The sequence below is a fragment of the Nicotiana tabacum genome, chromosome 6 (genome assembly GCF_000715075.1).
Source record: "Nicotiana tabacum cultivar K326 chromosome 6, ASM71507v2, whole genome shotgun sequence".
NCBI classification, from domain to species: domain Eukaryota; kingdom Viridiplantae; phylum Streptophyta; class Magnoliopsida; order Solanales; family Solanaceae; genus Nicotiana; species Nicotiana tabacum.
The window spans coordinates 69,329,415-69,340,938 of NC_134085.1; the positions used below are offsets into that span (position 1 = coordinate 69,329,415).

At 35.9% G+C, this 11,524-nt stretch overlaps 1 protein-coding gene across 3 annotated transcripts; it reads right to left on the bottom strand.

Moving 5' to 3' along the window:
- Nucleotides 1-5,042: 5,042 nt before the first annotated feature.
- Nucleotides 5,043-10,310, bottom strand: LOC107825569 (putative proline transporter 2). 3 transcript variants are annotated; one of them, XM_075254831.1, is made up of 6 exons: nucleotides 9,035-9,137; nucleotides 8,549-8,773; nucleotides 7,448-7,637; nucleotides 6,342-6,466; nucleotides 5,746-5,965; nucleotides 5,339-5,509 (listed from the first exon to the last, which is right to left on the bottom strand). In XM_075254831.1, the coding sequence occupies exons 2-6, from the start codon at nucleotides 8,603-8,605 to the stop codon at nucleotides 5,487-5,489; spliced, it is 615 nt and encodes a 204-aa protein (XP_075110932.1). In that variant the 5' UTR covers nucleotides 8,606-8,773; nucleotides 9,035-9,137; the 3' UTR covers nucleotides 5,339-5,486. The 3 variants fall into 3 exon arrangements, with proteins under 3 accessions (XP_075110931.1, XP_075110930.1, XP_075110932.1); XM_075254830.1 differs by lacking the exons at nucleotides 5,746-5,965; nucleotides 9,035-9,137 and adding an exon at nucleotides 9,799-10,310 and having other exon boundaries at nucleotides 5,043-5,509; XM_075254829.1 differs by lacking the exon at nucleotides 5,746-5,965 and having other exon boundaries at nucleotides 5,043-5,509; nucleotides 9,035-9,138.
- Nucleotides 10,311-11,524: the final 1,214 nt, after the last annotated feature.

Genomic DNA, 11,524 nt, shown 5'->3' on the forward strand with positions numbered 1-11,524 from the left:
AGCAAGCCTGTTAGGTTTCATTCTACTCAAACTAATTCATGAATAAAGAGGAGATGAATTCCATTAATCATACTTTGTAAATATATCATTAACGACTTGCATTTCATTTCCAATAGCAACTTCGTTCATAATTTACAAAATATTACAAGTTTTATACATCTTTGCCAAATATCAATACTTAAGATTTAATTCCCCATTATCAAACTCCATCCACAACCTGTCTACGGAGCCTCTAAATACAACTGAAGAATAATATGGAAATGCCGGCAACAAGGCTCCGGCTATACCTCAAAATACAAGTACATGATAAACAAATGATACAGGACCCCGAAATGAAGTGGGGCTCACCAAGTCGGCTGAAAAGAGGATGTGCCACTAGCTGTGACCAATACTGTCTGCTATAGAACCACTTACATCCATTTAAAGATGTAGCACCCCCGGCAAAAGGGACGTTAGCGCCGTCGAATAGCACTGGTATGAATAGCTAAAAGTCCTCTTTCAAAATAGAATGTCAATATAAGGAAAGACAATCATGTAAACAACAAGTAACAATCAATGATATCCAAAGGCCAAGTTAAACATAACAATTTTTCAGTGTATGAAAGTTTATATGGTAAAAAAATGAATCTCGGGATATGAAGACAATACTATTATTGGATAGAAGATATTTAATACCCATTCACCACAATTCACAATTCCACTATTCACAATACCATTGTTAACCAACTCCCAATTTCAATCCCAATTTCTGTGCCAACATATACATATACATATTCCACCGTGAATCTTAGCACGGAGTCCGATCTCGACCCGATTAGCTAGGTTGTCTTATTTGAGACGTGTACCTCAATTACAATTTCATTGTCACTTTCCAGTTTCAATATTAGCATAATACCACCATGTGTGCGGCATGGTGTCCAATCACGGTCCAATCGGCTAAGCCGTCTTACCAAGATGTTTTCATTTTTCCATCAATCATCTCCTTTCAAGTTTATATCACACATATTAATTTATCAGCACTTGGGGCCACAATCATGACATCATACTTGGCACTTGACCGTATTTCATAATTCGAGTTATTTTCATATATTTCACATCAATATCAATTTCAACAACAAGCCATTCAATTCAAGATGTCAAGTATACATGACAGGAAACACGAATCACAGTTATATAGAATATTTCAGAAATCATACACCTCAAGTTCATTAGCAATGGAACTTTAAACACAAAGGATTTTTACAAAAGGAGGGGACACACCAAACCACAATAGAAACACACATCAAAGTCATAGCAAGCAATCACACCAATTATTCTTGAATTACTCTTTTCCAATCACGACAATATTCAATTTCAACATCGGAGTATGTAACAATTTGGATCACATTGGATGTACTTATAAGGCAAAACATTATCTCGAATCGCCACTTATGGGCATAAATTGAGTCCAAAGCCTTTAGGCCACTTTATTTTTGAATTCATTTACAGAAAGTAAAGTCAAGGCTCATTTCATAATCTGTTCACATTTTCTCATGTCATAGGCATCACCAGGCACAATTTATAACTCAAGTTCTCGACACGTTGGCCACACTCTATTTCCCAAATTCATTTAATTCATTTCAAACATCTTTATAGATTACCAACAACTAGACACAATCAATCAAATACATTTGGTACACATAAGAACAATTAGGAATATCAACCATATCAAGTTTTATCCCATAATTTGGCATACTAGCCTTTATTTGAAACACGACTCAAGCCGTAACATTTTAATATGCAACTCATATATATATATATATATTCATAAGTCTCATTTCGGAATAGTCATATTTATGGATAATAACTCGGAATATAAGATTTATGAACTTTGAGCCACCATGCTTGAACTTATGAAAAAATTTATGGAATTCGATTCTAAGAGAGAAAGTTTAGCCATCATACCTTGTTTAAGCTTTCCTTAAGTTACTACAACGTTCCGAAAATTCTAGCAATCCCAATCTACTTTGAGACATAACAAAATTGAACACAAATTAGGGATATATTCGTGGTTTTAGCTCAGTTGAGCATTTTATCAAACACTAGTTGTGCATCTTGATTTCAAAGCTCTTCTACAAGATTTCCTTCATTTCCCAACCCAATCTTTACTTATTTGTGTTTAAAAATCTTCCCACAACATGTATACATAATACTATTATACCCAAGAATCATACCTCAATAACCCATCTTATATCCAAAACTCAAAATTAAAGTCTAGTGTATATAACCTTACCTCTTAGATGAAGATCTTGTGATTGGTTTCCTTGATTCTTGAAGATTGATGAAAGATTGAATGGTTATAATGTTAGGCTTCCTCCTTCTCTCTCTAAAATGCTCTCACCTCTCTCTCTAGATTTAGGATAAAATAGCCCCAAATGAAGTCCCAAAGCTTATTTATCAAAGTGGGTTCGGATATGAAAATTTCCAAAAATGACCCCCGAAGTCAATTATGTGGTGCAATTATGCTATAGCATAATCGATATGTGGGCAGCAGACTTGCAGCATAATCATTATGCGATAGCATAATCGACAGCATAATCAATTATGCGACAGCATAATCAATATGCGACATCATAATTTTTGCCCGACTCTGCTTCACTATGCGATGCGTATGTGGTCTGCAGAATCGTTTTGCGATCGCGAAATTGATCGCAAAACCAGTCTTTGGTAATTCGATCATAACTTTATGTAGGAAAGTCCAAATGATGAACCGTTTGAAGAGCTATAAACTAGACTCAAATACCTTCATTTGATAGGTTGTTCATCACATAAAATCTCATACATATTTAGATATGCTCGTCCAAAATATGGACTTGTGCGAACTCATTTGAAATTTTAGTTTATTATGTAATTTTCCAATTTGACTTAGACTTAGGCCTTTTCTTGGACCCCAAATTACTTATTATATGACTTATACACTTACTTACCAAATCCAATTGATGTTCATCATGTTAATAGCACGTAAAATATTATAATTAGCCTACCTGGTACCACAAAATCCTAAATTACTTAGCGAAATTTTTCGGGGCCTTACAGTGATTGGAGCAGATCCAGTAATTAAGACATCATAATCATCTTGTATGATAAGATTCTTAGATATATATGGGCTAAGTAGAGCTAATGTCTTTTCAACAATTTCAGCAATGTTCTTTCCTTCTACCAATTCAGTCAAAAGTGATATTTCCCCCTTTGAGGATCGAAAATCAAAGATAGGAACTGATGCAGACAACATTTGAAATGCTTGTTGTCCCAATAAGTTTGCTTTGTTCCTAGTGACAGATCATACACTTTCCATAGTAGCATCCAACAAGTTTTCAACATCAGATGAAAACTTGGATTCCGTGGCCTTAGATGTAGTGGATTTGAAATTGATATTCCTAGGAGCCATTTCGGTGTTCTTAAAATTTGGTAATTGAAGAGATGAGAGGTAAAGATTGTCCCATTGGACGTGCCAGAAATTTGTAACAACAAATTTTCGCGTCGAGAAAAATACATAATTAAGACTAGAAAATTACATAACAAATGTAGTATTTAATTTCAATAAATGATGAGTGTTACAATCTCTATGGTATTCCTCCGATTCTTCAAGAATGTAAAATATCTTAATGAGCTTGATTTTGATTTTGATTCAAGGGCTTGTACAACTTGATCTTGAATCTCTTTCTTGAATTTGGATTCGATCACGAACAAGTAATTTGGTCTTGAACGCCTTGGTATTTGATTTGCCTTCGTTCTTGAACTTGAACTTGTAGCTTGAGTGCTTGAACTCGTAGCTTGTAGAGAATATTGCAGTCTTTGATTCACGAGCTCTCTGCTTGCTTCTTGTTCTTTATTATCGTGTCTTCTAGCTTTATGAAGGCCTCTATTTATAGTTATAGGGGTGGCATGGCTCTGTGATTTGATTGGTCTATTTGAACTTACCAATACCATCTACACACTTGGCATAACTCTATTAGTTGTTGATTTGACTTGGTATGCCATCCTTTTCCTGACACACTGCATGATTTCATTGGCTCATTTATTTATCTTGGATCGCCACATCATTTGACATGTGGCATGATTTTGTTGGCTCATTCTTTTGACTTGGATTGACACATCACCTGACACGTGGCATGAGTTTGTGCTCTATGATGGGCTAATAACCATTTGAACCTTGGGCTAATGAAGTGGACTTATCATTTAATTTGTAGTCCAATTAAATGGACTAGCCCAATACATACATATTGAAATTTAAATAATTAGCTCAATTTAGTAGCCACTATATTTGCCTGGTCTTGAATTTAATATGGTCCAAATTATTTTATAAATTTAAATGCTTATAGTGTCTTTTGGACTTGGACCACTTTCGACTTAAGGCCCACTATTGTTAAGGAGTATAGATAAGACCTATTTAGGTCTGAGCATAACAAGAGAGAAAAATAAGAGAGTAGTCGTTTTGAAGGGTTTGAAGAAAAAATTGTGCTGTTTCACTCCAGAAAATTTCTGCTTAGGCAGTCCACTTCAAATGACATTTTTTGACTCGTTAACCATTGGATCGTACTCAAATTTAAATTGAGCATTCTTAACATATAATTCTTGGATGTCAATGGTGAAGATTGGATTTGAAGGCTTGTATTTTCGATTTTGGGGACGTGAACAGTAGCACATATTTGGTGAATTCTCTCCTTTTTCTTCAATTGCTTTGGTGCGCTCTTGGTTTGGCACTTGCTGTGTCATCAATTTGAGAGTTTTTGTAACTCTTGTTGATTGATATTGTGGAGCTTTATGGGTTGGAGGTACCTTGGTTCTTACTCTTCACGTTAAGTCTTGGTGTCTTGTGTGTTTGATTATTTCACTTGCCTATATTTGACGTTAGGTTGATATACTTGCTGCCTGGATATGTTTGTACGTGAGTATGTTTATCTTCTCTTGGTTCAAATAAATTGGGGAAGTTTGACTTGGATATTTTCCGCGGCTACCTTGTAGTGCTTAGTTTACTGCTTGTTTTTACCCAACGCATGTTTCAATTGAAAAGTTTGTCATTACTAGAAAAATACTTGAAGTCCCCGAATAAGAACAGAACATTTTCATCATATAAGTATCACATAAAGAGTTACAAATCTGCAAACATATTGTAAGTTTTTGAATCCACTGCAATGAGCCTGAAGGCAGCTACTAAAACGGTTGCAGATGTGAAACCAAAGAAGACAATATTAAGCCAATGCCAGTTCTTTTGTAGAGTAGACAACTGCTTTTTCATGGCAACAAGGTGCATGTGGTTAGGGAGAATAAATGTGAGTGGAAATGTGCTGATAGCACTAGTGAGGCTCATGAAATCTCCAAGGAAAGGTAACAGAGCCGACAAGAACGTAGTAATTGCTAGATAACCAACTCTGACTATAGTTCTGAATACCATGTTCCGAAAATCCACTGCACTTCCTTTGAATCCATATTTGGTATCCAGGAATTCATATGTTGGACTTGCAAATATCTACAATATGCAAAACAAGGGGAACCTTTAGAGTCAGTGAGTTCAAAATGAGTATGATAATGAGTATGATCGTATGTATACATTTTAAATGATTATTTTTTCGTAATACATAGTTTAAGGCCAAAAGTAACAGATTCAGTTGAATCCATTATATAGCCACCATAGTAACAGAGCTGAATTTTCTGTTTTGAGACCAAGAAAGGACGGAATAGCGTAAGATCAAAGTGGGGATATACTTGCATGTAAAGATATGATGGATTGCAAGAAAGCAGCAAAGTTGGCTAGTGCCTTCACCCAAACTGGGCCACTGACATTGTTGAGCAAATAGGATGATGAGCTTGATCCATAAGCCCAATACCCCACAAAAGTAACGGCAAAAACAGGCACAGAGCCTAAAGTAAACTGTAAATATAGGGCTTTCAACATGTTGTCGACAACAGGTGCTCTAAGAGTAGCCTGTTACAAAAAGGATTTAACAAAAAATATGAGGATACTGTTAGAATCTAGAAGGAAACAAATTGATTGAGAGGAAATAAGTGAAAAGTCAGACAAGATAAGATTTACATCGTACAACAATGGGCAGGCACACTCAACAAAAGGAAATAAAGAGTAGATACAAGGGCTGGAGAATGATTCATTGCCTTATTCGTAGTCATAACCTAAATATCCTTCAATTTAATCACAAGAATATATTTCTTATTATCTAAGTTTATCCACGGAGACGTATGATGGTAAAAAAAAGTGCTAAAAATGATATTGTCCACCACACAAATACATTGCTGAAGTGGTACTCTGTTCATAAGGCTCCTATATTTCTAGCTTATATAGATACCTGGATCTCTGGAACCATTCCGGTGTTAAATGCAAAAACAAGGCTTCCTGTTGCACCAATAATTGCAAAAGCTCTGCTTGGTTTTGATTCTGGAATGCCATAGCCCCTAGGTGGAGCATTGATTCCTGCAATTTAGGAAAGAAGAGAAGGATGCATGTTAATTATGTACTAGTTCCTTAGATAAGAGTTTGAAATGATACTGGACATGGACATTTCACATAAAGCTATATATCCTTTATGGAAATGGCAAACCGATTCAAGGAATTTCTGGCACAGATATTCAATTAGTTCGGACTTGTTTAGTCTTGAATTGAAACCAAAATAAAAAAGCTTTTCTTAAAGTCAATTCAATAGCACATTACTAAATACGAAATATCCTTCCCAGTATTTCAGTAGTGCGGAGAGCAACTTAACTGCCAATTCTATTAGTCGTATCGATTCTGTATAGTGGTAGTATGGTACTAAACCCCCGGGGCTTTATTGTTGGATGTGAAGAATTATTATGACAGAATATAGTAAAGCTGATGTTAATAGCAGGTGCATAACAGAAATAGGTGATGTTAAAAGCAGGTCTAATAGCATATGATAAAATGTTGAAATGGAGACGCTTAGGCAGTTGTTTTGCTGAGTGCAATAATTAGACAAGCTCCCTCTAGCATTTCATTTTAATACTCAGTTCAGACCGTCTGATGACACCAATAAAAATCACATTCTCTGGAAAGGGCATGATTCCAGTTACATTATTTTATTTTATTCATGTTGCTAATCTTTGTTACTAGAACTAAAGAGGTTCAAACTGGTCTAGTAACTTCTGTTCTTATATATTAGCTGACAACAGCAAATTAGTGAGACAACATTCTCCATTTTATGTATTTGCCTTTTCATATCACGGATAAATTACACCAGGCAAGAAGAGGCTCCAAGAATATCAATAACTAGCAAAAATTACCCCAGTGATAGTTAACTTCACAGCATTGGTTCCTTCATTAATATTTGAATTGAGCATATATAAAACTTCAATAAATTAATGTCACACTTCTGATGTAGTCAGATCACATTGGGGGGGTGGGGGTGGGGGGAAGAGAGAGAGAGAGAGACATGCATACCGTCTTTAAGAGATAAAACAAAGGTTATAGTGATATACACTAGACTGAAGAATGTTGAAGCCGCCAACCAAGCCCTTAAACTTGACAAATGCGGTACAGCTATGGCAAAAAGAACACATCCCAATCCAGCGATTGCTGTGAAGTACGGCAACTTCATCTCATCATCATCTCTAAAGAGAATATAGAAAGCCTGTGAATCATATACCTTCATTCAGAATCATTTCTACCACTTGACCAAACAAGGTAACATTTCAAGATCAATTTCCTCTTAACAAATACTTCAAGTTGCGGTCTATAGCTTTCTAGCAACCTCCCCTTTCTCCTCTTATTCATCATCTCTTCTTTTCTCAACTTCACCCCCTTTTGGGATAGAAAAAGGAGATTTAGTAGGAATGAGGGACCGGACTCTGAAACTACTGTGGCGAGCTCTCACGGGTATCTTAGTTGTGAGAATGCACCGGAGAAAAGTCTATTATTATTGTTAATTGTAATACAATGAACCCTATTTATAAGTACAGTCAAACCTTTATATAATAGCCTCGTTTGTTCCGAATATTTTTGAATGTTATGACGAAGTGCTGTTATAGAGAACATATATTATAACAAAATATAAAAATTGGTTCCGAAAAAGGTTAACTTTTATAGTGAAGTGTTGTTATATAGGGATGCTGTTATAGAGAAGTCTGACTGTACACATAATATATAACCTACTCCTATTAACTATGGGACTAGGACTAATTACATATATATTCATATAGCTATTTAACATTAGTTACATAAAGATAGTAAGGCAAGGAAAAAGGTTAAGGATATTTTCTTACCTTTAACAACGATGATAACAACCAAAAATTATTACTGTGCCTCGATTTATATGACAAATCCTCATAATATAGAACATCTTACCTTTAACGACTGTCCACCCAAAATGATAAATCCTATATTTATCAAGAAAAAATTTGCATATTGTAATCCCCAGACAACTACAAAAGCTATCCGAGCTGCATCATCCGACATTCCAATTAATTAACTAAGTCAAATAAACCAAAATTTCATACTGAGCTGGGCTATCTATTGATAATGTTTTCGTGATTTTTCTCGTACCATACATGAATCCTGCAAGGTCTCTATATCTGATATGCCTCTTTCCCCCATATTCATGGATCTTGGCAATTAGAGCATTAGCATATAATGATATCACTGCTGCTAACATCAGACCAATCACACCTCCAATCCATCCCAAAGGTACCATGACTGCACCAGCATATCCTAGCGCGTAAGCGCTGTTCATACCAGTATACAGAAGAACTCCCACCTGAAAGGATGAATCTACATTTTGCAAAGCACATGAGTCAGAGAATACAAATTACAATGGTTTCAACAAACCAAAAAATATACGAAACACATGACATGTACTCATTTTCTTTCTTCAGAAACTCCTACAATTATCTGTTGAAATATCATGATCCAAATTTGGTTAGAGGTACGTGATTTCGTTCAAAGTCACGTGGGCTACATATTGGCGCGATATCACTCTGTATTCAATACGAACATAGTGAAAACATGAACCGAAGGCTGTGAAGAACTTACAGAAAATCACATCCTCTTTCAATTCAATCTTCTCCTCTCTGTCTTTCTTCTCAATTCTCCTTCCGATTTCTCCTCTCTCTCTCTCTCTCTCTCTCTCTCTCTCTCTCTCTCTCTCTCTCTCTCTCTCTCTCTCCCTCCCTCCCTCTCTCTCTCTCGTGTGTGTGTGGGACTCTCTCTCTTATTTTCCTTATTTTTCATCTAAATTTCTGTTAAATCACTATCAAACTCCTTATTACAAAGGGTTATAGCCGTGACTTAGTTTGCTATTTATATTTTGCTTATGTGATGAATCATCACTGATGATGCTTGAGGTTAGCATTATTACAAATGGCATGAGAGCGTCCATCCTTCCACCATCGGAATCAACAGTCATGGCAGAAGAAGACTAACGGAGAGTCGAAGTTCAAGGTGGCGGCGAGAAAATTCTGGGCATGATGAAGAACTCGAGATCAGAATCTGAAATGAGTGCATCTGCAACGTCAATGTTTTGGGACCGGAGAAAGCCAGATGAAGAGGTTGCTTTTCGTTGAAGTGCTTATGATTATGGACTCTATGGCGAAGAAAGTAAAACATAAGAAAATGGGAAATAACCTAACTCTAATCTATGCACTCTCAGGCAAGTGTTGGTCAGGTTTCCCATCTAAAACTCTTCTCTTTTGAATTTGACACATTTGATTAATTTCAGTACACAAGTATATTCAAACACATTTGCTCATATTCTGTTCTTGTATCCACTCTGTCAATTTCACCAGCCTTGAGCGTACCTCCGAAACAGAAGTTTGAGATTGTGAACCTGGCGAATAAGAGCGTTACATATATATTTGTGAGGGTTTGTTTGGTTGATATATGGGTGCAGATTGGGTTGACGGACTTTGCATTGCAAGTGTTTGTTGAAAATCCTGAGAGAAACAAAGTTGAAGATGTGTGTGTACGGAACGTTTTGATACTTGAGTGCTGTTAAATTGGGCGCGCAAGTAAGGCATTGGTGTTGTTTGAGAAAATGTTGGAGGAGTGCAGCGTCATGCACTACTTCGTTTAGTGGTTTGATGAGGAATAGGATAATTTAGAGAGCTGGTTGATTGGACGAGACTTGTAAATTTATTGGATGTATGCCCTTAGAGCCAGTTATTATTTGATCTGGATTGCAGTATTTTCTACTTGCAGAGTTCACAAATATGTTGAAATGGCAAAAGTTGCATCAAAAAAGCTCTTGTTGCATCCAGGGTCTTGAACCAAAAAATGTTTGGGGTTATGGGTTTCCGTAGACTCTAGTATTTAGAGTCCGAAACCTTTTTAATCATTTTTTAAACAAAATATACTGCGAATTACTTTAACGGAAATTTTGCCGTTAAAGTAATTCGCAGTATAGTACTGCGTTTTACTTAATTTTTTTTTGTATTCGCAGTACTATACTGCGTTTTACTAAGATACATTTGTAAAACGCAGTATAATAATGCGTTTTACATTAAATAATTGCGTTGTACTCTGGTTTTTGCCCCCACCAATAATGAACTGACATAACAATAATTCAATACATAAAACGTAGTATTGTACTGCGTTTTACATAGAAAAATTCTACACCCCAACGTCGGACTTGCCTTATTTAAAGGCGTTTCAATTTTATAAAAATTCATTCGATACTTTATTTCAAACTTACGTTCATACTTCTCTCTTCTTCTTATCAATTATTTTTTTACAATGTCTGAAGTGGCAAAAATAAGGGTTTCACTATATTGTGGGGGTGAGGTTGTGTTGGAGAATAACTCTGTGAGGTATAGCTCACCTCCACAATGTCATGTTAAATTGTCGCTTACTATGGAGTACGATAAATTGATATCGTTGTTACGTAAAAAAATGAATGAGAGGAGGAGTTCGGTTAACCTTAAAATAACCAGTAGATTTTCGTATTCAGTGACTCCGCAGGGGTTTGCTTATTATTCTGAGTTTAACATTGAGGATGATGAAACTCTTAGAGATTTTTTGCTGATTCCGGATGAATATAGGAAATTTATTGTAATAAAATTATTGGAAATGTATGTCAAGGTGGAAGACGTTCCCAATAATGAGGGCGTGCATAGTAGGGATAACCCCCAGTCATCGAGTGGTTATTCTGGAGCAGTTTTTGCCAGACAGATTGGTGATGAAAGAGCTTGCCTTGATTTAAACTTGTCACCACCGGCGAATGAGCAGCCACAAAATAATTTTTCAACTTTAGATAATCAACAAGACGACTAGTAAACTTCAATTTTACTACGCTTTAGCGATGTTTAATTTATGTTTTAATTGGATTTGTATTAACACTCATATTTTTCATAGGGGGTACCGTCCGAATATGAATTTTACAAGTTATGACTCTGCCCCTAGTTGGAATATGCGTAGTTCTGGAGTATTGGACCATGGTGGTCCATTTGGGAGTTATCACCAACAAGAAAATATCCATCATGAAACGTCAAGACAGTACAACTTGTAAGTAAAGTGATATAGCTATAT